Consider the following 25,451-nt stretch of genomic DNA (forward strand, 5'->3'; position numbering starts at 1 on the left):
CCAAGGGTTGGAAAGCTGCCGCGATCATCCCCCTCTTCAAAGGGGGAGACACCCTGGACCCAAACTGTTACATACCTATATCCATCCTGCCCTGCCTATCTAAGGTCTTCGAAAGCCAAGTCAACAAACAGATCACTGACCATCTCGAATCCCACCGTACCTTCTCCGCTGTGCAATCCGGTTTCCGAGCCGGTCACGGGTGCACCTCAGCCACGCTCAAGATACTAAACGATATCATAACCGCCATCGATAAAAGACAGTACTGTGCAGCCGTCTTCATCGACCTGGCCAAGGCTTTCGACTCTGTCAATCACCATATTCTTATCGGCAAACTCAGTAGCCTCGGTTTTTCTAATGACTGCCTTGCCTGGTTCACCAACTACTTTGCAGACAGAGTTCAGTGTGTCAAATCGGAGGGCATGTTGTCCAGTCCTCTGGCAGTCTCTATGGGGGTACCACAGGGTTCAATTCTCGGGCCAACTCTTTTCTCTGTATATATCAATGATGTTGCTCTTGCTGCGGGCGATTCCCTGATCCACCTCTACGCAGACGACACCATTCTGTATACTTCTGGCCCTTCCTTGGACACTGTGCTATTTAACCTCCAAACGAGCTTCAATGCCATACAACACTCCTTCCGTGGCCTCCAACTGCCCTTAAACGCTAGTAAAACCAAATGTATGCTTTTCAACCGCTCGCTGCCTGCATCCGCACGCCCGACTAGCATCACCACCCTGGATGGTTCCGACCTAGAATATGTGGACATCTATAAGTACCTAGGTGTCTGGCTAGACTGCAAACTCTCCTTCCAGACTCATATCAAACATCTCCAATCCAAAATCAAATCTAGAGTCGGCTTTCTATTTCGCAACAAAGCCTCCTTCACTCACGCCGCAAAACTTACCCTAGTAAAACTGACTATCCTACCGATCCTCGACTTTGGCGATGTCATCTACAAAATAGCTTCCAATACTCTACTCAGCAAACTGGATGCAGTTTATCACAGTGCCATTCGTTTTGTTACTAAAGCACCTTATACCACCCACCACTGCGACCTGTATGCTCTAGTCGGCTGGCCCTCGCTACATGTTCGTCGCCAGACCCATTGGCTCTAGGTCATCTACAAGTCTATGCTAGGTAAAGCTCCGCCTTATCTCAGTTCACTGGTCACGATGGCAACACCCATCCGTAGCACACGCCAGCAGGTGTGTCTCACTGATCATCCCTAAAGCCAGAACCTCATTTGGCCACCTTTCCTTCCAGTTCTCTGCTGCCTGCGACTGGAACGAATTGCAAAAATCTCTGAAGTTGGAGACTTTTATCTCCCTCACCAACTTTAAACATCTGCTATCTGAGCAGCTAACTGATCGCTGCAGCTGTACATACAGTGCCTTGCGAAAGTATTCGGGCCCCTTGAACTTTGCGACCTTTTGCCACATTTCAGGCTTCAAACATAAAGATATAAAACTGTATTTTTTTGTGAAGAATCAACAACAAGTGGGACACAATCATGAAGTGGAACGACATTTATTGGATATATCAAACCTTTTTAACAAATCAAAAACTGAAAAATTGGGCGTGCAAAATTATTCAGCCCCTTTACTTTCAGTGCAGCAAATTGTCTCCAGAAGTTCAGTGAGGATCTCTGAATGATCCAATGTTGACCTAAATGACTAATGATGATAAATACAATCCACCTGTGTGTAATCAAGTCTCCGTATAAATGCACCTGCACTGTGATAGTCTCAGAGGTCCGTTAAAAGCGCAGAGAGCATCATGAAGAACAAGGAACACACCAGGCAGGTCCGAGATACTGTTGTGAAGAAGTTTAAAGACGGATTTGGATACAAAAAGATTTCCCAAGCTTTAAACATCCCAAGGAGCACTGTGCAAGCGATAATATTGAAATGGAAGGAGTATCAGACCACTGCAAATCTACCAAGACCTGGCCGTCCCTCTAAACTTTCAGCTCATACAAGGAGAAGACTGATCAGAGGATGCAGCCAAGAGGCCCATGATCACTCTGGATGAACTGCAGAGATCTACAGCTGAGGTGGGAGACTCTGTCCATAGGACAACAATCGTATATTGCACAAATCTGGCCTTTATGGAAGAGTGGCAAGAAGAAAGCCATTTCTTAAAGATATCCATAAAAAGTGTCGTTTAAAGTTTTCCACAAGCCACCTGGGAGACACACCAAACATGTGGAAGAAGGTGCTCTGGTCAGATGAAACCAAAACTGAACTTTTTGGCAATAATGCAAAACGTTATGTTTGGCGTAAAAGCAACACAGCTGAACACACCATCCCCACTGTCAAACATGATGGTGGCAGCATCATGGTTTGGGCCTGCTTTTCTTCAGCAGGGACAGGGAAGATGGTTAAAATTGATGGGAAGATGGATGGAGCCAAATACAGGACCATTCTGGAAGAAAACCTGATGGAGTCTGCAAAAGACCTGAGACTGGGACGGAGATTTGTCTTCCAACAAGACAATGATCCAAAACATAAAGCAAAATCTACAATGGAATGGTTCAAAAATAAACATATCCAGGTGTTAGAATGGCCAAGTCAAAGTCCAGACCTGAATCCAATCGAGAATCTGTGGAAAGAACTGAAAACTGCTGTTCACAAATGCTCTCCATCCAACCTCACTGAGCTTGAGCTGTTTTGCAAGTAGGAATGGGAAAAAATTCCAGTCTCTCGATGTGCAAAACTGATAGAGACATACCCCAAGCGACTTACAGCTGTAATCGCAGCAAAAGGTGGCGCTACAAAGTATTAACTTAAGGGGGCTGAATAATTTTGCACGCCCAATTTTTCAGTTTTTGATTTGTTAAAAAAGTTTGAAATATCCAATAAATGTCGTTCCACTTCATGATATTGTCCCACTTGTTGTTGATTCTTCACAAAAAATACAGTTTTATATCTTTATGTTTGAAGCCTGAAATGTGGCAAAAGGTCGCAAAGTTCAAGGGGGCCGAATACTTTCGCAAGGCACTGTAAGTCCATCGGTATGTAGCCCACCCAATTTATCTACCTCATCCCCATACTGTTTTTATTTTATTTACTTTTCTGCTGTTTTGCACACCAGTATCTCTACCTGCACATGTTCATCTGATCATTTATTACTCCAGTGTTAATCTGCTAAATTGTAATTATTCACTCCTATGGCCTATTTATTGCCTACCTCCTCATGCCTTTTGCACACAATGTATATAGATTATTTTTATTGACTTGTTTATTGTTTACTCCATGTTGTTGTCTGTTCACACTGCTATGCTTTATATTGGCCAGGTCGCAGTTGCAAATGAGAACTTGTTCTCAACTAGCCTACCTGGTTAAATAAAGGTGAAATAAAAAAATGTTTACCCAGTTTTGTTCTGCTACTATGTTGTGTTGCTACCATGCTGTGTTGTCATGTGTTGCTGCCATGCTATGTTGTCTTAGGTCTCGCTTTATGTAGTGTTGTCTCTCTTGTCATTATGTGTGATTTGTCCTATATTTTAATTGTATTTATTTTTAATCCCAGCCCCCGTCCCCGCAGGCCTTTTAGTAGGCCGTCATTGTAAATAAGAATTTGTTCTTAACTGACTTGCCTAGTTAAATAAATAAATAAAACATCTTTGTTAGAAATAATACTACATTTCCCTCAATGGAGTGATGCTGAATGTAAAAATTCTTATTTTACCACACTACAGTATAATTCTAGCATGGAATAGGTGTCATTGTTCGAAAGGAGTTCTTCTGTATCCTTGTTGACAATAATGGGAATCCACCATAGTTCTTTTCATGAAAGGAATCCCCACGTGTGACTTCATGTGAAACGAAAATGAAAGGGGTGTTGGACAGTCCGGTCGTTGATAGATCAGTTTCTCTTCTCATATTTCGCTCGCTTCGTTATTAAAATCTGAATACCAAATTATAGCGTAAACATTTCCCCTATGTAATCATATTAGGTCATACATGTGGCTATTATTCTATTGTTCGAACAATTTTCCTCTATTCTGTTGACGATTGTTAAATATACCAAGTCTAAAGGGGTTTAATCAAGCGGAATACATTTGAAAAGGCTAATATAGAGCTCGAATAATGATGATCCTAGATCATACATCGACATAAAATTGTTTATTTATTTCAAAAGTGTGTAATGTATTATATATGCAGAACGATTTGCATTTAATCTGTATTGATATAATAACACACCCGCTGATGTATAAGTAGTTCGTTCCGAAAATGTGGGGGGTTTCCCCTCCACTGAAAGTAATGTGCTGTTCTGCGAGCTACCATCAACAACACTTTACTGCCCTACAGGCGCTCAAGGACTGAGGTAAAGGGAAACCAAATACCCGCGAATTCCCCTGAAGATTTGACAAAGGATTACAAGGTAAATGGCCGTTAAACAGAATAAATAGCTAGCTACATTGTATTACATTGCCATGTTTAATCGCTACTATAATTTTGTTTGGCTCCTGCTGGACATTATTGAACTTGACGACCAGATAATGGGTCACGATTCAGTTAACGTTATCTATGTTGGCTAGCACGGCTAGTCAGTACTGGCAGCAGTGTCAGAACAAGGTTTTGCTAGCAGCAACCTAAGTCGTCTACAGTAGCTAGCTGGTTAGCCATTCACTCAGCTAACTACGTAACTAGTTCAATGTGTTGGTATCTAGCTAGCACTGTAACGGACGCCTAGATGGTTAGTTTGGGAGCTAGCTAACTCTTGATCAGGACTCCGTTCAATAACAGTACGTTACACATGCCATTGAAAGAAGGGGTCTTTTATAGGGTTAGTGTTCCAACACAGTCATATCATCCACGCAGGGCCGGTTCTTGCCTTTCTGCAGCTCTAGGCGATAATATACTAGTAATAGTACAAGCATTTCGCTACACCCGCAATAACATCCGCTAAACACGTGTATGTGACTAATAAGATTTGATTTGCTATAGGTAAAAAATAACTGTTTTCCAGATGTTAGGTTAAATGTTGGTTCTGAATGAAAGGTAAAAAGGTATGTTTAAAATGCACATTTTCCAGGACATTGAAGATGCATCTTTTCAAGATGTTGAAATCGGTTCATATTAGGTTCTGGATGAAAGTTGAAAATACTCATTTTAAGGGGTACTAGAGAGTGTGCTATGGAATAGACGTGTTTTGTTAGAGCTCTGCAAAATTGAAACATACATATTTATCTTAATCTCTCACGGCCTATGATTTCAAATCATTGTCTGACAATATGACTAAAGGAAATGCCACCAAAAAAGGGGTCGTTAAACAAGATAATTTGGACGAGACACAACGAACCGATGTCAACATCGCTGACATACGATGTACGCACACTCAAAAGGTTCTACAGCTGCAACATCGAGAGCATCCTGACCGGTTGCATCACTGCCTGGTACGGCAATTGCTCGGCCTCCGACCGCAAGGCACTTCAGAGGGTAGTGCGTATGGCCCAGTACATCACTGGGGTAAAGCTGCCTGCCATCCAGGACCTCTACATCAGGTGGTGTCAGAGGAAGGCCCTAAAAATTGCCAAAGACCCCAGCCACCCCATTCATAGACTGTTCTCTCTACCACCGCATGGTAAGCTGTACCGGAGTGCCAAGTCTGGGACAAAAAGGCTTCTCAACAGTTTTTACCCCCAAGCCATAAGACTCCTACCCGGACTATTTGTATTGTGTGCCCCCCCCCCCCCAACCCCTCTTTTACGCTGCTGCTACTCTCTGTTTATCTTATATGCATAGTCACATTAACTGTACATTCATGTACATACTACCTCAATTGGCCCGACCAACCAGTGTTCCCGCACATTGGCTAACCGGGCTATCTGCATTGCTAACCAGGTTATCCGCCACCCACCACCCCCTCTTTTTACGTTACTGCTACTCTCTGTTCATCATATATGCATAGCCACTTTAACGATACCTACATGTACATACTACCTCAATAAGCCTGACTAACCGGTGTCTGTATATAGCCTTGCTACTCTTATTTTCAAATGTCTTTTTACTGTTGTTTTATTTCTTTACTTACCTACACACACACCTTTTTTTTCTCGCACTATTGGTTAGAGCCTGTACGTAAGCATTTCACTGTAAGGTTGTTGTATTCGGCGCACGTGACAAATAAACCTTGATTTGAGTTAGCTGAAGATACTTGCGCCCCACAGAACCTACCCCGATTGACCTACTAGCTGCTATAAACTCACAAAGCGGGAAGGTGGACACAAGGTTGGCTCATATCTCAGAGTCTTGGGACTTTGACTGAAACTGTGAAGGCAATCAAATAAAACTAAAACGTTTTTATTTAACTAGGCAAGTCCGTTAAGAACAAATTCTTAGTTGGGAATCCCTGTCACGGCTGGTTGATACAGCCTGGAATCAAACCAGGGTCTGTAGTGACGCCTCCAGCACTGAGATAGTGCCTTAGACCGCTGTGCCACTTGGGAGCCCGAAGTGCAGGGTGCACGAGGTCGGGCAAATGACAGTGGATCACGAGGCCAAAGTTCCCCCTTAACTACAACGGAGCCAGGGTGTCTTTCTGTCCAGATCTTTGGAGGTGATAAACCAACGGAAAGAGGATAATGAGTTGCACAAGAAATGCAGGGCTGCCAACATCCGATATGGATTCCTCTTCCCAGACCGAGGGATCAACATGCACGTTTGACACCCCAAAAGAGGCTGAACTGTTCTTTTCATTCAAGCTCCCTGGCTGAGTATACATAACTGCTGTGCCAAATATAGACCAGGGATGTTTGAATTTCCTGCCGATATCGGTCTTATCCATCAGAAGATCAGAATTTGGAACTTATAATGATGGGTGAGATTGTATTGTTTTATATAGCATTGTTTAGCCACCGACCCACTAACGTGACAGTTAAGTGTTATTTAGTCTTTGTTTACATGCAGAAAATCTATAGATTTAGATTAGGTTTTATGTCTTGTCACCCTAAGCTATGTTAGTTAATCAAGGAGTGCTTCATTTGGGGAAGTCACTCAGTAATGGGATGGGGTCTGTGTTTTATGTTCACTTTTAGTACAGGTGGCATGACAAGATCCCACATGTTTTGGGTTTCATATAACGGCAAGAATTTGCTCTAAAATAAGTAATGCCACATAGTAACCGGGCACAGCCATGCCTTCTTGCCTGTCCTACATTTCCTCATCTCCCAGCCCTTCTAATGTGATTAGCCCCAATGCTCCTCGCTCTTTTCCCCTTGCCCTGCTACAGTTTCTCCCTGCAGGCAGTCACTGAGTCCGAGGTGCTAAAGGAGCTCCTTAAACTTGACCCCAAATTAACATCTGGGTCAGATGGTTTAGATCCTTTAAGGTTACAGCCCCTATCATTGCTGAGCCTATCTCTGACCTTTTTAACCTGTCTTTACTCTCTGGGGAGGTTCCCATTGCTTGGAAGGCAGCCACAGTGCATCCTTTATTTAAAGGTGGAGATCAAGCTGATTCTAACTGTTATAGGCCAATTTCTATTTTTTCCCTGTTAATCAAAAGTTTTGGAAAAACCAGCCAGTTGACTACTGAGAAGTTTTCTTGATGTCTCTAGTTTCCGGTCAGGTTATGGATGTGTCACTGCAATCTTAATGGTCCTAAATAATGTCACCATTTCCCTTGATTCTAAGCAATGTTGTGCTGCTATTTTTATTGACTTGACCAAAGCTTTTGATACGGTAGACCGTTCCATTCTTGTGGATCGGCTAACATGCTGACTAGACCGCGCACATACATCTGCATTTTGATTTTGGCCCCCCACACCAGACACGATCAGGACACGCAGGTTGAAATATCAAAACAAACTCTGAACCAATTATATTGATTTGGGGACCGGTCGATAAGTAACCATTTCTGGCAACTGTATCTGCAATATATGCTGGGGACAATAAAAGGCCACTAAAATGTGCAGTTTTGTCACACTACACAATGCCACAATGTCTCAATTTTTTTATTTTTTGTATATATTTTTTTAGTTTTACCCCTTTTTCTCCCCAATTTCGTGGTATCCAATTGTTGTAGTAGCTACTATCTTGTCTCATTGCTACAACTCCTGTACGGGCTCGGGAGAGACGAAGGCTGAATGTCATGCGTCCTCCGATACACAACCCAACCAGCCGTACTGCTTCTTAACACAGCGCGCATCCAACCCGGAAGCCAGCCGCACCAATGTGTCGGAGGCTACACCGTGCACCTGGCAACCTTGGCTAGCGCGCACTGCGCCCGGCTCGCCACAGAGACAAGGAGATCCCTACCGGCCAATCCCTCCCTAACCCGGACGACGCTAGGCCAATTGTGCGTCGCCCCACGGACCTCCCGGTCGCTGCCGGTTACAACAGAGCCTGGGCGCGAACCCAGGGACTCTGATGGCACAGCTGGCGCTGCAGTACAGCGCCCTTAACCACTGTGCCACCCGGGAGGCCCCACAATGTCTCAAGTTGTAGTGTGCGATTGGCATGCTGACTGCAGCAAGGTCCACTGGAGCTGTTGCCAGAGACTTTTATGTTAATTTCTCTACCATAAGCCGTCTCCGTTGTTTTTAAGAGTTTAGCAGTACGTCCAACAGGCCTAACAACTGCAGATCACATGTAACCATGCCAACCCAGGACATCCACATTCTGCGTCTTCACCTTCCTCACCAGCCACCCGAACAGCTGATAAAACTGTTTGTTTGCACAAACGGCAAATTTCTGCACAAACTGTCAGAAACCATCTCAGGGAAGCTCATCAGCGTGCTCGTCGTCCTTACCGGGGTCTTGACATGACTGCAGTTAGACGTCGTAACCGACTTCAGTGGTCAAATGCTCACCTACGCTGGAGAAGTGTGCTCTTGAGGCCCATTGTCGTGCCATTCGTCCACCGCTATCACCTCATGTTTCAGTATAATGCACAGCCACATGTCGCAAAGATCTGTACACAATTCGTTCAAGCTGAAAATGTCCTAGTTCTTCCATGGCCTACATACTCACCAGACATGTCACCCATTGAGCATGTTTGGGATGCTCTGAATCGACGTGTACGTCAGCGTGTTCCAGTTCCCGCCAATATCCAGTAACTTTGCACAGCCATTGAGGAGTGGGACAACATTCCACAGGCCACAATCAACAGCCTGATCAACTCTGCACGATGTGTCGCACTACATGAGGCAAATAAATGGTGGTCGCACCAGATACTGATTGGTTTTCTGATCCACGCCCCTATCTTTAAGGTATCTGTGACCAACAGACACATATCTGTATTCAAAGACGTGAAATCCATAGATTCATGGATTTATTTAAATTAACTGATTTCCTTATGAACTTTAACTCAGTCAAATCTTTGAAATTGTTGCATGTTGTGTTTTTATTTTTGTTCAGTGTAGAATATTCAGATGAAAATCTGTCGCCAATTGGATGGGAACCTAGCTACTGATACTTGTTTTTTCCTGACTCTCTTGCCCCTCTGCAGGAGACATATGGTGAGCAATATGTTTGGAACATTGAATTGCAATAAAATCTGTCGTATCGCAATTGCTTATAGATTCGGAAGGATTGCAATACATATCGTATTGGCAATTAAAGTATCGTGATAATATCGTTTCGTAAGGTCCCTGGCAATTCTCAGTCCTATTACATACACATTTTCACTTTTTACCAGGAGTCGTTTTCAAATGTCAAATGATGCTGATAATATTTAGAAACAGTGTGAAAGAAGAATGGAAACCTAAAATGTGTGCCCCTGCTTATTCATTTTAATCTCATTTTGCAGTTTTGTTCTGTAATCCTTAGATAAACGCAGGGAAGACAAGTGTCCTGGAACAGAAATACTAACATTATATGCACATTGTAATGAATAACCCCCTTGGTTATCACATTCTGGAATGGTCACCTTATGTAAGCCGGGGTAAGCTAATTTACCATTTACATGGGTCACCAGACACACTATTTTCTTTCTCTGTGAGAGATCACTGTTGGGTCCTCGTTTACATGCCAGTACTCCTACGACTTTTTCATACGCGTTCTAAAAGTTGTTCCATCCTGTTGTCACCTGAAAATCAGCAAAAATCTCTCCTCTCAAAAAATTTTATTCCTATCTTCTTCAATGTCTTGATATTTCATGAGGCATAATGCTTACAGGGCACTGCCTTGAGCAAACCATAACTCTCGCTACTATCAGCATAGTAATGACATTCTCGTGATGAGCCACTAACGTGAGTGTTATTTTTCCATCTAACTAATACAAGCCAAGACGTTAGTTTGAAAGAGATTCTGTTCAAGAATGAAGGAGGACTCTTGACTTCCAACATTTGTTTTGACATTTAGATGTTGTGCAAGCCCTTCATGCCTCATGTCTTGCCATGTGCTCTTGTCTCTGTTTGTTTTTCAATTTGAGACAGTATGGACAAAGCGGAGCAGTTTGTCAACATCGACCTAAACGACGACAACATCTGCGGTGTCTGCAAGCTGGAGACCGACACGGGGACCATGTCCTTCTGCCATGTCTGCTTTGAGCTCAGCATCGAAGGTGAGCGAGGCGCCAGTCCCCAGGGCTTGTTGAGCAAGTGGGAATGAAGAGCAAACAAAAGTGGTCAATATACAGTGGGGTCTGAAATTGACACCCTTGATAATGATGAGCAATATTGACTGTATAAAATAAGTAATTATTTTAATCTATTACAATAGTTTTAGTTTAACAAGTAATTTATTTATTTTTCTCAAAGGTAGGTAGGTACTGGTCAAAATTGACACCCCTAAATATTCTTATAAATAAAGTAGTCAAGTTAAGTATTTGGACCCATATTCCTAGCACGCAATGCCTACATGAATCATGAATAAGGATGAGTGAGAAAGTTACTAAGGGGCAAAACTTGACATAGTTTTGTCTTCTTTTTTTTTTTACTGGCTACTTCTGCATTCTTGCAGGGCAGTACTTCAACCACTAGAAACTGTGTGTAGGCCAACTGTCGCACGCATGTTATGAGGCATATTTTGTACGTACGTAGCATTTATAAATGAGGCCCCGGGCGTTTACATTTGAAAACAGAGGTCTTTGGCCATGCACACCAGTGGTGAGATTTGCATTGAAAGAAGGATGCATAAGCAGGAAAGACCCCATACCTTCTGTAAAATATGGTTGTGGATCTTTGATGCTATGTGGCTATTTTGCTTCCACTGGTTGTTAAAGTCAACAGCATCATAAACTTGACCAAGTACCGAGACATTTTTGCCAAAAACCTGGTTGGCTCTACCAGGAGGCTGAAACTTGGTAACAAGTGGATCTTCCGGCAAGACGATAACCTCAAGCACACATCAAAATCCAGGTTTTTAAAATTTGATTGACCACAAAATCAACATTTTGCAATGGCCGTCTGTCTCCCGACTCAAATCCCATTAAAAACCTGTGGAATGAATTGAAAGGGCAGTCCATAAGCGCACACTAAGGATATCAAGGATCTGAAAAGATTTTGTATGGAGGAATGGTCTAATATCCTTCCCAATGTATTCTCCAATCTCATAAAACATTTGAGAAAAAGGCTCAGTGCTGTTATCCTCGCAGGGTGAGGTATTGTTTATAATCATTTTGACCCTCTATGTTTTTGAGAGAGAAAAAGTATTGTTAAACAAAATCTTACTCTGAGCAATTTCCCAATTTTGTTGCGCATTCAACATACACTATAGATAATCAAGTTTGTGGACACCCCTTCAAATTGGTGGAGTTGGCTATTTCAGCTACACCCGTTGCTGACTGGTGTATAAAATCGAGTGCACCGCCATGCAATCTCCATAGACAAACATTGGCATTAGAATCGCCTTTCTAAAGAGCGCCGTGACTTTCAACATAGCACCGTCATAAGATTTGGAGGATGCCAGGGGAAGACTACCTGCCCCAATGCGTAGTGCCAACTGTAAAGTTTGGTGGAGGAGGAATAATGTTCTGGGGCTGTTTTTCATAATTCTAGTGAGGGGGAATCTTAACAGAACAGCAAACTTTGTGGTAACAGTTTGAGGAAGGCCCTTTCCTGTTTCAACATGACAATTTCCCCCGTCCACAAAGCGAGGTCCATACAGAACTGGTTTATCGAGATGACCTCAACCCCATTGAACACCTTTAGGATGAATTTGAACACCGACTGCGAGCCAGGCCTAATCGCCCAACATCAGTGCTCGACCTCACTAATGCTCTTGTTGTTGAATGGAAGCAAGTGCCCATAGCAATGTCCCAATTAGAGGTCAGCAGATTATGATTTTTCAATGCCGCTACTGATTATTGGAGGACCAAAAATTTTATAAGATACGTTTAATGCTAGCTAGCAACGTACCTTGGCTCCTTGCTGCACTTGCGTAACAGGTGATCAGTCTGCCACGCAGTTTGTAGAGGCGTCCAAAAATGCTGATTACCGATTGTTGTGAACTTGAAATCGGCCCTAATTAATCGGCCATGCCGATATAGCAGAAAAGGGGAGACCAACTCAATATTAATGCCTATGATTTTAGAATGAGATGTTCGATGAGCTGGTGTCCATGTACTCTTGGTCATATAGTGTAGCTCAGTATGTGTATTTTATGTAGTATTTTTTTTTGTTTGTTGCTCATCTTGATTAAGTGAGACAATAATTTTGGACCTGACTGTATGTACTTTGCATGCATTGAGCCTTTATCGAATCCCGGAACTGTGGGAATATATCCTGACTGAGAAAAGGGAATATATCCTGTTTGTTCCAGGTGGAGTTTTTATTGATTATTCTACTGCAGTAGAGTCCCAGAAAGAGCATGATTGTGGAGTTGAACATCATGTGCAGATGCCCCAGTCTGTCACAAAGTGTTACCATTGTTGCTCCACTGTGTGTCTGTATCCAGATAAGCCTGTATAGGCTATTGTCGCAGAGATTTGGATACAGCCTGTGCAGCCTCTGGCCATTTAGCAGTAGTTAAGAGGCAGCCAGGGATGGCACATGGGTGGGGGTGAGGGCAGCAGTAATAATAGTGATATATGGGAGGGATCTGTGACTAGGCCCTGCTTTCTGTTGAATTTCTCCCTGGCCACGCTAGATGCCCACTGATCTTCTAGGTTAAATTCCTATCTAGGCTAATGCCCACGGCTCATCTGATTCTGCTTGACTTCATTAAGGTAGACCGGGAGGGAACTGCTCTCTGTCCAAGTTGCTCAGAGTAGAGGAGGCCACGCGTAAGTACAGGGTGTTTCTCAATATGCATACTAGCATGTTCCACACTCATGCTCAGAGTACACTCTCTGAGGAAGTTCTGTTTAGTACGTTCTTGTTAGGACGAGAGTGTGGAGAACGCATAAAACATTACATTTGAGAAGCAGTTAACTTTTGGGTCCTCCTGCCATTCATATTTTTTTACCAGCCAAAATATTTTTTCCCCTGTTTAGAATTACACCAACAAAACACATAAAACAGATGAGCACGCTTTGTAATGTTTATAAAATTATTATAATACTAGTAAGAAGTAATGTGGTATATTTTAATTACATTTAAAAAAAACTTTTAACCAAAATAACACATGAGTCAAACATTTTCACTTGCCCCTTTTAAGGGTGGGAGGTTGTGGTAGCGTGACTCTAGTCATGTTTGTGCCTGTGAGATTGAGTCTGACTTGTAGAAGTGTGGTCTTCTCTTCCATAGCAGTTGAAACTCAAACATAGAAAAACAACCTAGCTTGTGAACAAATTAATGTAACTAGCCAAGAAACACAAGGACAAAGTCTCACTTCAGTAGATTTTCGTTTCAAGTAAATTAGACTAACTTTTATGCCTGTGCGCAGCGCTTATGAATATGAATCTTTCACTCAGCTCTTCATGTTCGCACAGTCCCCAGGCAGTGTTTCAGCGCGAGGTGGAATAGGCTATATAGGATTTGTAGTTCTTTGACTTTGTGCGATTTAATTGACCAGCTATGAAACAAAACAACAGAAATACTTTGAAACCAGCTACTTTAGCATTTACTATAAATGTGATCATACTTTACTATTTTTATTCACATATGCCAGTGAAATGCTCACACTGTGGAGCCCTACCCGCAGGTGTCGGGTGTTAATTTTAGGCCCTGGTTGGTAGTGATGTTAATCGGTTAGCTGCCAAAAATGCATAAAAAAATGCAAAAATTGTCATCCTTGTTGGTCTATTGGGAAATCAATTGGCACGTGTGTATTTTTGTTGTCGTCGTGCATCTTATTTATCACGCGCACATCATACAGAGTCAAGTTTGAGGAGTGGAATAGCGTACCACCTGTCAGGCAGCTCGAGAACTCCTCAAAAAGCCTGTAGGCTACTGGAGTGAAACCTGCTGAATGAATGAATTTTTAAAAATGTTCGCGTCAAATTGGCAACCCCATCCTTTATGGGATTAATTGACAAATAAACAAACCATTGCAATAATTCAATATGGTTTTAAAATCCAGTCATTGCGCAACAATGCAATCGCGTATTAACTTTGGTGGCTATGATTTACAAGGAGCTATTTTATTTCTCAATCTCAATTCGTCATTAAAACACGCATACCATTAATCTTTCGGGTACATAGGCTATATACAGTTCATTTGGAAAGTATTCAGACGCCTTGACATTTGACAAAGTTGTTTTTCCTCAATCTACATACAATACCCCATAATGACGAAGCAAAAACAGTTTTTTAGTAATTGTTGCACATTTATGAAAAATAGCTAATTCACATAACTTTTCAGACCCTTTGCTATGAGACTTGAAATTGAGCTCTGGTGCATCCTGTTTCCATTGATCATCCTTGATGTTTCTACAACTTGTTTGGAGTCCACCTGTTGTAAATTCAATTGATTGGACATGATTTGGAAAGGCACACACCTGTCTATATAAGGTCCCACAGTTGACAGTGCATGTCAGAGCAAAAACCGAGCCATGAGGTTGAAGGAATTGTTTGTGGAGTTCCGAGACAGGATTGTGACGAGGCACAGATCTGAGGAAGGGTACCAAAACATTTCTGCAGCATTGAAGGTCTCCAAGAACACAGTGGCCTCCATCGTTCTTAAATGGAAGAAGTTTGGAACCACCAAGACTCTTACTAGAGCTGGCCACCTGGCCAAACTGAACAATCGGGGGAGAAGGGCCTTGGCCAGGGAGGTGGCCAAGAACCCGATTGTTGCTGACAGAGCTCCAGAGTTGCTTTGTGAAGATGGGAGAACCTTCCAGGATGACAATCATCTCTGCAGCAGTCCACCTTTATAGTAGGATGGAAGCCACTCCTCAGTAAAAGGCACATGACAGCCCGCTTGGGGTTTGCCAAAAGTAACCTAAAGGGCTCTCAAACCATGAGAAACAAGATTCTCGGGACTGATGAAACCAAGATTGAACTTCTTGGCTTGAATGGCATTTGTAGGAAATGTGGCACCATCCATACGGTGAAGTATAATTGTGGCAGATTCATGCTCTGGGGATGTTTTTCAGTGGCAGGTACTGGTAGACTAGTCAGGATCAAGGGAAAGATGACTGGAGCGAAGCACAGAGATCCTTGATGAAAACGTGTTCCAGAGCGCTTAGGACCTCAGACTGGGTCGAAGGTTCTGCTTCCAACAGGACAACGATCCGAAGCACACTACCAAGACAACGCAGGAGTGGCTTCGGGACAAGTCTCAATGTCCTTGAGTGGCCCAGCCAGAGCCCGGACTTGAACCCGATCGAACATCTCTGGAGAGACTTGAAAATAGCTGTGCAGCGAAGCTCCACATCCAACCTGCCCGAGGTTGAGAGGATCTGCAGAGAAGAATGGGAGAAACTCCCCAAATACAGGTGTGCCGAGCTTGTAGTGTCATAGCCAAGAAGACTCCAGGCTGTAATCGCTGCCACTGTTCGATAATGTCCTTTTATATCCATAAAACTTAGTTTTAGCTGGCGCGCTCCAGTCAATAATCCACCCAGTTTCCCTCCATCAAAATGCATACAAAATGAATCCCAAACGTTACTAAAACTTTTCAAAATAAGTCAAACAACATTTATAATCAAACCTGATGTACCCCAACACTCTACTCAGCAAACTGGATGCAGTTTATCACAGTGCCATCCGTTTTGTCACTAAAGCACCTTATACCACCCACCACTGCGACTTGTATGCTCTAGTCGGCTGGCCCTCGCTACATATTCGTCGCCAGACCCACTGGCTCCAGGTCATCTACAAGGCCATGCTAGGTAAAGCTCCGCCTTATCTCAGTTCACTGGTTACGATGGCAACACCCATCCGTAGCACGCGCTCCAGCAGGTGTATCTCACTGATCATCCCTAAAGCCAACACCTCATTTGGCCGCCTTTCGTTCCAGTTCTCTGCTGCCTGTGACTGGAACGAATTGCAAAAATCGCTGAAGTTGGAGACTTTTATCTCCCTCACCAACTTCAAACATCTGCTATCTGAGCAGCTAACCGATCGCTGCAGCTGTACATAGTCTATTGGTAAATAGCCCACCCATTTTCACCTACCTCATCCCCATACTGTTTTTATTTATTTATTTTTCTGCTCTTTTGCACACCAATATCTCTACCTGTACATAACCATCTGATCATTTATCACTCCAGTGTTAATCTGCATAATTGTAATTATTTGCCTACCTTCTCATGCCTTTTGCACACAATGTATATATAGACTCCCCTTTTTTCTACTGTGTTATTGACTTGTTAATTGTTTACTCCATGTGTAACTCTGTGTTGTCTGTTCACACTGCTATGCCTTATCTTGGCCAGGTCGCAGTTGCAAATGAGAACTTGTTCTCAACTAGCCTACCTGGTTAAATAAAGGTGAAATAAATAAAAAAAAATTTTTTAAATACATTAATAAAATTATAACATTTAAGACGGAGAATCGTTATTGTCTTTTACCTGAGAAAAATACCAAAGAACGCGCTCTCTTCCATGTGCTTGGAAACACTACAGCTATTTTTTGGGATGGTTTGTCCTCGCGGTTTCGCCTGCCATATCAGTTCTGTTATACTCAGACATAATATTAACAGTTTTGTAAACTTTAGAGTGTTTTCTATCAAAATCTACCAATTATATGCATGTCCTAGCTTCTGGGCCTGAGTAACAGGCTGTTTACTTTGGGCACGCTTTTCATCCGGACGTCAAAATACTGCCCCCTACTCAAGAGAGGTTAAACAGTCAAAAATGACCTAAAACTAATGTTATGCAAGGTAGATGTCAATTCTACTTAGGTAGCTAGCTACAAATTCTTTGTGGCTAGCCAGTTAGCCCTATTGACTTACAATGGACTTACCATTCACTAAACCTTCTTCCAGCCAGGACAATGGCAATAAAGACAAAACAAGATTATTCATAAAGCAAACGTTTTACTTCATAATTATCAGCTAGATATATATGTGGCAACTAATGTTATGCAAGGTTAGATGTAAGTTCTTTGTGGGTAGCTAGCTAAGTAACAGGAACGTTAGAAGCTAGCCAGTTTGCCCTATTGACTTACTATGTGCTTATGATTTACGCACACTACAGTCGGTATTGTAGGCAGGTAAACATGCCACCATTAACACAGTATGTATTTATTAACGTATCAAGATAAAATATTGTAGTCAGGCAACATATGAGATGTGAATGCACAACATTTAATTCCGAAATCAGTTTATTTTCTCACGCTACAGCTCAAATAATCAGCAGCATTAATTTCAAGAAAATTTGCATTGCTTTTACGTGGTTGCGTCATATTCCTGTGACTACTTTCCGTTGAAGCTTGCATCTATGCATGCTTCAAAATATGTACAAATGGAGTACACATCTGAGAAGTGCCCTCTGTGCTCTGTTTCTCATACTTTGATTTGGACTCATCCAACCCTCCCATGCTCCAGTTTGCGTGCTTGCAGCACGGTAGTATGCATTTTGAGTAACACCCACAGTATCTCGCTCGCTCGGACTGTACCTCATGGGTGAGTTAGCGCTGCTAAATATTCATCAACGCGACACCACATTCTCATCTACTAGGATAGATTTGATAGTTCAAGACAGATGATATCTAGGCCTACATGCTTGCACTGTTGTTGGAGGGTAGGTCTATAGGGCTGTTTGTGCGTGTCTAACCACTTTCAACTCCACACCCACAGCTTCCCCCTAACGTAGCACGAAGGATAGATGTTCAGGCTTGTCTGTTTTTAGCTGCTGACACGCACACTCCTTACGTGTAGCTAGAGTCAGACAACACACTGCACCGACACACAGCACTAACAAGCTCTCGCCCCCCCCCCCCCCCCCCCCCCCCCCCCCACACACACACACACACACACACACACTGTAGCTAGCAAGAAGACTTGTCAGGGTCCAGTGACAACATATCAACTAAAAAAGAGGCTGACGTTGACAGAGACACTTTCTTTTGTGGTCATTGAGTTATTGACTGTGGAAACCACACAGACAACAGGGCAGGTCCAGTAGGAGCAGTAGCAGTCTGTTGTTTTGAATAGGTTGGAAGAGGGAACTGTGCAGCCTGTCTGGCCCCTTCAGTGTGAAAAAAGGATATGAAGATCAAGCTCTGTTCTGTCATGTCTGAGTGTGCTTGCTTATGTTTGGTCTTAGAGGTCTACATGACATTTAATGCTCATGACATTCAGGCCCTACCCTACCCAGTCTGATTGCTTCCTCCAAATTTACGGCCCTGCCCTGCTGAATCAGAAATAACTTCCCCCATATCCATTAGCTGCTTGTCACTGTCTGTCCCCTGCTCCCTGAGCTGCCGCTCTGCGTGTGTGAGTGTCCATAGCAACGGCTCTGCTTTGGGCTTCTCAATGGCAAGACGTGAGAGAGCTGTTAGCTAGCTACTTTTCGTCACTCTAAACTCACAGAACATTTATTTTCTGTGTAAGTCTCCCCTGTCAGCTCAGACAGTGTTCTCAGTTATGATCTTAGTCAGATGTGACTGTACAGATACATTGCACAGCAGGGCAGAAGCAAATGTGTGATCAATTTAGTAATTCTTGAAAATGATATCCAAGAGCGTTTGATGAAAGAACATGCCCTACCTGGCCCTAACCCAATGTCTAGTGTTGGGGGCCGTCCAGCTCAGGTCCGGTAGCAAAGCTCTAGTATGTTTGTGTCCACGTGCTTCTGTCAGTGGCTACAGCAGTAATGGTAGTGGCTATTTATACACTGCTACTTCAGTGCTATCTAGGTGTTTTTCCTCTCCTCTGTTTCCTCCTGCACCAGCTGTGTGTGGCGATGCTTCATGGAGATTGGTTGCTGCACTGGGGCCCAGAGTATTAACACAGTGCAGACTAGAGGTCGACCGATTATGATTTTTCAACGCCGATACCGATTAAAAGCCGATACCGATTAATCAGCGTTTTTTTTGTAATAATGACAATTACAACAATACTGAATGAACACTTATTTTAACTTAATATAATACATCAATAAAATCAATTTAGCCTCAAGTAAATAATGAAACCTGTTCAATTTGGTTTAAATAATGCAAAAAAAAAGTGTTGGAGAAGAAAGTAAAAGTGCAATATGTTCCATGTAAAATATGTGCCATGTAAGAAAGCTAACGTTTAGTTCCATGCTCAGAACATGAGAACATATGAAAGCTGGTGGGTCCTTTTAACATGATTCTTCAGTATTCCCAGGTAAGACGTTTTAGGTTGTAGTTATTATAGGAATTATAGGACTATTTCCCTCTATACCATTTGTATTTCATTAACCTTTGACTATTGGATGTTCTTATAGGCACTTTAGTATTGCCAGTGTAACAGTATAGCTTCCGTCCCTCTCCTCGCTCCTCCCTGGGCTCGAACCAGCAACAAAACGACAATTAGCGCGCGCTAACTAGCTAGCCATTTCACTTCGGTTACACAAGCCTCATCTCGGGAGTTGATCAGCTTGAAGTCATAATCAGCGCAATGCTTGACGCACAAGGAAGAGCTGCTGGCAAAACGCACGAAAGTGCTGTTTGAATGAATGTTTACGCACCTGCTTCTGCCTACCACCGCTCAGTCAGATACTTAGATACTTGTATGCTCAGTCAGATTATATGCAACGCAGGACACGCTAGATAATATCTAGTAATATCATCAACCATGTGTAGTTAACTAGTGATTATGATTGATTGTTTTTTATAAGATCAATTTAATGCTAGCTAGCAACTTACCTTGGCTTACTGTATTTGCGTAACAGTCTCCTTGTGGAATGCAATGAGAGAGAGGCAAGTCGTTATTGCGTTGGACTAGTTAACTGTTAGGTTGCAAGAGTGGATCCCCCGAGCTGACAAGGTGAAAATCTGTCGTTCTGCCCCTGAACAAGGCAGTTAACCCACGGTTCCTAGGCCGTCATTGAAAATAAGAATGTGTTCTTAACTGACTTGCCTAGTTAAATAAAGATTAAATAAAGGTGTATAAAAATAAGAATGTGTTCTTAACTGACTTAACTGTGTAACTTAACTGTGTAAAACGGCACCCAAAAATACCGATTTCCGATTGTTATGAAAACTTGATATCGGCCCTAATTAATCAGCCATTCCGATTAATCGGTCGACCTCTAGTGCAGACAATGGAACATGACTATTACTGCAGTCCTTCCCTCACACCCCCAACAGTCTTCCAGGTCAGACAAGCTACAGTTTGATGTTCCTCTGTGGGAGAGATGAGGCTGTTTTTATAGAAGTTGTGGTTGGCTATAGCCTAGCCTATGTTTTGTCTCTGTCTAAGCTTTTTTATATTTGAGTTTAGGGGACATTTGAGCCATCTTTTTTTGTTTTTAAAGTGTTTTTTTTGCACCTCTGAGTGCCACTCACCACAGCAGTGAGTGCTCATCCCTCTATGTAAATGGGATCCTGGGAGCTCTTTCAGAAGAGCACTAAACGCATTCAATATCCTTTGAAGATTTAACCAGCAATGAGTCAGAATACATACGTTTCACAGCTGAAGTTTGTTTTTCCCTGTAGCTGACAGGCCTCCGGCTGCTGAGTCAGAGTAGGCTAACCACCTGAGAGAGCCGCCACTCTAACCTGAGCCAACGTCAGAGACGAGAGAGGCTCAGTCGGACTTAATACAGTGGAATGATGGAGCTGATGCTGCCGCTATGTGCTGCTGTTAGGGGTCATTGTGCTGCTCTCTGGTCTAAACGAACTTCTCACCTTGAGGTGTAAACTGCTCTGATTAGCCTATGTTAAAGGCTGATCCCTCTGGTGACCTGGAAGGAGTTATGTGATCCTTCCTTAACCCATACGAAGTCCCATCCAGTTGACCAGCTCTTCAAAATGATGAATGTCTTAAATGGAGCTGCTAGGGTTGTGCATCTTTCCCCTTCAAGACGATTCGATAGATATCTAGGTACATTGGTTCCGATACGATACAGAAACTATACGTTTTAGTTTGAAGTGATTCAGTGCGATTCAGTTAGATTAGAGGAACGAATTGATGTGATCCGATGCACTAAAATTTGTTCCATAAACACATTCATCTTTCATTCTAAATTAAAATCTACTGCTGATGAAGCTCAGGAGCTGGCCCTCTGAGCTGGCATTTATTTATTTATTTGTTTTTAGATCTATGGTCATGTAGACCTTAGCTGAGCCATAAGGGAAACTGGGAATCTACCACACCATCAGATAGGGGGAGCAACTTTTGATTTCAAATCACCATCGCCCACTAGCTCCTTTGTCATTTTTAGAGAGTAAAAGTGTTTATATAGCTAGTAATGTATTAATATTTATCTTTAAAAATAAACTATGACATAGCCAATGAGAGTATATACAGTGAGGAGAACAAGTATTTGATACACTGCCGATTTTGCAGGTTTTCCTACTTACAAAGCATGTAGAGGTCTGTCATTTTTATCATAGGTACACTTCAACTGTGAGAGACGGAATCTAAAACAAAAATTCAGAAAATCACATTGTATGATTTTTAAGTAATTGATTTGCATTTTATTGCATGACATAAGTATTTGATACATCAGAAAAGCAGAACTTAATATTTGGTACTGAAACCTTTGCAATTACGGAGATCATATGTTTCATGTAGTTCTTGACCAGGTTTACACACACTGCAGCAGGGATTTTGGCCCACTCCTCCATACAGACCTTCTCCAGATCCTTCAGGTTTCGGGACTGTCGCTGGACAATACGGACTTTCAGCTCCCTCCAAAGATTTTCTATTGGGTTCAGGTCTGGAGACTGGCTAGGCCACTCCAGGACCTTGATATGCTTCTTACGGAGCCACTCCTTAGTTGCCCTGGCTGTGTGTTTCGGGTCGTTGTCATGCTGGAAGACCCAGCCACGACCCATCTTCAATGCTCTTACTGAGGAAAGGAGGTTGTTGGCCAAGATCTTGGGATTCATGGCCCCATCCATCCTCCCCTCAATACGGTGCAGTCGTCCTGTCCCCTTTGCAGAAAAGCATCCCCAAAGAATGAAGTTTCCACCTCCATGCTTCACGGTTGGGATGGTGTTCTTGGAGTTGTACTCATACTTCTTCTTCCTCCAAACACGGCGAGTGGAGTTTAGACCAAAAAGCTCTATTTTTGTCTCATCAGACCACATGACCTTCTCCCATTCCTCCTCTGGATCATCCAGATGGTCATTGGCAAACTTCAGACGGGCCTGGACTTGCGCTGGCTTGAGCAGGGGGACCTTGCGTGCTCTACAGGATTTTAATCCATGACGGCGTAGTGTGTTATTAATGGTTTTCTTTGAGACTGTGGTCCCAGCTCTCTTCAGGCCATTGACTAGGTCTTGCTGTGTAGTTCTGGGCTGATCCCTCACCTTCCTCATGATCATTGATGCCCAGACCGAGGGTGATTGACCGTCATCTTGAACTTCAACAGTTGTTGCCTTCTCACCAAGCTGCTTGCCCTATTTTCCTGTAGCCCATCCCAGCCTTGTGCAGGTCTACAATTTTAGCCCTGATGTCCTTACACAGCTCTCTGGTCTTGGCCATTGTGGAGAGGTTGGAGTCTGTTTCATTGAGTGTGTAGCTAATCCAAGTTGATAATTTTAAAAGACTAATTGATCATTAGAAAACACTTTTGCAATTATGCACAGCTGAAAACTGTTGTCCTGATTTCTTTAGACTAGTTGAGTATCTGGAGCATCCGCATTTGTGGGTTCGATTACAGACTCAAAATGGCCAGAAACAAAGGACTTTCTTCTGAAACTCGTCAGTCTATTTTTGTTCCGAGAAATGAAGGCTATTTCATGCGGGAAATAGCCAAGAAACTGAAGATCTCGTCAAATGCTGTGTACTACTCCCTTCACAGAACAGTGCAAACTGGCTCTAACCAGACTAGAAAGAGGACTGGCAGCTTCATTAAATAGTACCCGCAAAACACCAGTCTCAATGTCAACAGTGAAGAGGAGACTCCGGGATGCTGGCCTTCTAGGCAGAGTTGCAAAGAAAAAGCCATATCTCAGACTGGCCAGTAAAAATAAAAGATTAAGATGGGCAAAAGAACAGACACTGGACAGAGGAAGATTGGAAAAAAGTGTTATGGACAAATGAATCTGAGGTGTTCGGATCACAAAGAAGAACATTCGTGCGACGCAGAAAAGATGCTGGAGGGGTGCTTGACGCCATCTGTCAGTGCATGGTGGAGGCACTGTGATGGTCTGGTAGTGCTTTGGTGGTGGTTTAAGTGGGATATTTGTACAGGGTAAAAGGGATCTTGAAGAAGGAATGACCCAAAGCACAGCTCCAAACTATGCAATGACTATTTATGGAAGAAGCAGTCAGCTGGTATTCAGTTTGTGCTGGCCACTCCATTATAGTCACCAGATCTCAACCCTATTGAGCTGTTGTGGGAGCAGCTTGACTGTATGGTATGTAAGAAGTGCCCATCAAGCCAATCCAACTTGTGGAATGTGCTTCAGGAAGCATGGGGTGAAATCTCTTCAGATTACCTCAACAAATTGACAACTAGAATGTCACAGGTCTGCAAGGCTTTAGTTGCTGCAACTAGACAATTCTTTGATGAAAGCAAATTTTGAAGGACACAATTATGATTTCAATTAAAAGTCATTATAACCTTGTCAACATCTTGACTATATTTCCTATTCATTTTGCCACTCACGTCATGTGTGCTTTCATGGAAAACAAGGACATTTCTAAGTGACCCCTGACCTTTGAACGGTAGTACACATGCATGTTTGCATACAGATTGTTTCAAGCAAAACTATTCAGGTTCACCCTCAGCGATAATCTAAATGTAATGTAAGCCCTGATCGGCATGTAGCCTTCCTATAATTACGTTGGTTGTCACTCAACAAATAATGCCTAATATTGCGCAAGTCATTTTTATAAACATTTGACCGCTGTAGGTGATGCGCAGATGTGCCAAATCAGGAATATGCCTCCCTCTCTTTGGTCAAGGTGCGACTCTACGCATAGCGCACAGTTTGACTAAGCTACTGATATTGTCTGGGGTTGTTTGACATTCAAAATAAATTGCAGATCAATGACTGTCAACATAATTACATACTTAGCTTGGCACTGGAGTGGACGCAGTTGTCACAAAAGATTAGGTATTTTCGGAAGGTAAAATAAGTAATTTGAACAAAATAAATTGTGGACCAGCGAATTGTAACACAGATTTTCTGACCGACGCATGCAACATTTGGATCGTTTTGGGTCCCAGGGACCAATGCACTCATATCTTAAACATTTGAACCCGGGGACTGATGCATATCGGTGAATCGTTACATCCTTAGGTGCCGTCCATGCTAAAACTTTTGGGCACTAGACCTCTCTCTATAGTTGGAGATTGAGAAACATGCTGTCTTTGCCGTAGCTGTGCCCAGAGCTACTATTCCACCACTCCACTGAGCATGAATGGCTTTCAGGGTATTTATTTTGGGGTGGTAAAGTGTAATCTGTAGCTTTCAGTACTAATTCCAGCTTTGGACCAAATGCCTTTTATGAATTGTGGTAATAGGCCAATGTTTTTGGAATACAGTAGAATATTTAGGCTAATACATTAATCATTTGCACCATATGCTGTTCAGCTCTATCTAGATGGACCTGCCTAAATACACTATCACCAGCGTATATGAATATGAATGCAACTTAAAAAGGTAATAGATGTCTGCTTAACCCACTATATGAACCTCTTGGGTTAGTTTTTGTTCACCCCAACCAGTTAAAAGCCCCTATTCTTCCCCATCCACCACTTAGTAGAGCAGCTGCAGGACCAAAGTGTGACTAATTAACTCTGGTGTACTGTACAAATGTGAGCTCTGTCTGTGATCCAGGCTTAGCTCTGCAGCTGTTGACATCTGCGACACTTTCAGCCATGTCAAGTTCTATTTGGACATGATATCACCATGACCCCTGCCCCATTTTTTTACTACCAACCTCCTACCCTGGCCCCAACGACTCCTAAACTGTGTCAATAATCGAATGTCCTTGCCCAATGTAGGCCTACACACACAAAAAGCAGTTCCCTATAGCTAAGGGAGTGTTAGTAAGTAGGTTAAACCAACGTCACATCATGATA

At 42.7% G+C, this 25,451-nt stretch overlaps 1 protein-coding gene across 1 annotated transcript in view; it reads left to right on the forward strand.

The window, feature by feature from the left end:
• The first annotated feature begins 3,823 nt into the window (after nt 1-3,823).
• The window catches only part of LOC110537469 (protein EURL homolog), a 31,286-nt gene continuing 9,658 nt past the window's right edge, over nt 3,824-25,451 (forward strand). Inside the window, exons 1-2 of the mRNA XM_021623530.3 lie at nt 3,824-4,386; nt 10,384-10,511. Of these exons, the coding sequence (XP_021479205.1) occupies nt 10,385-10,511 (127 nt within the window). The 5' untranslated portion in view covers nt 3,824-4,386; nt 10,384. The remainder of the gene's footprint in view (nt 4,387-10,383; nt 10,512-25,451) is intronic.

The sequence above is a fragment of the Oncorhynchus mykiss genome, chromosome 12 (assembly GCF_057628025.1).
Source record: "Oncorhynchus mykiss isolate SJ-2025 chromosome 12, ASM5762802v1, whole genome shotgun sequence".
Lineage (NCBI taxonomy): Eukaryota > Metazoa > Chordata > Actinopteri > Salmoniformes > Salmonidae > Oncorhynchus > Oncorhynchus mykiss.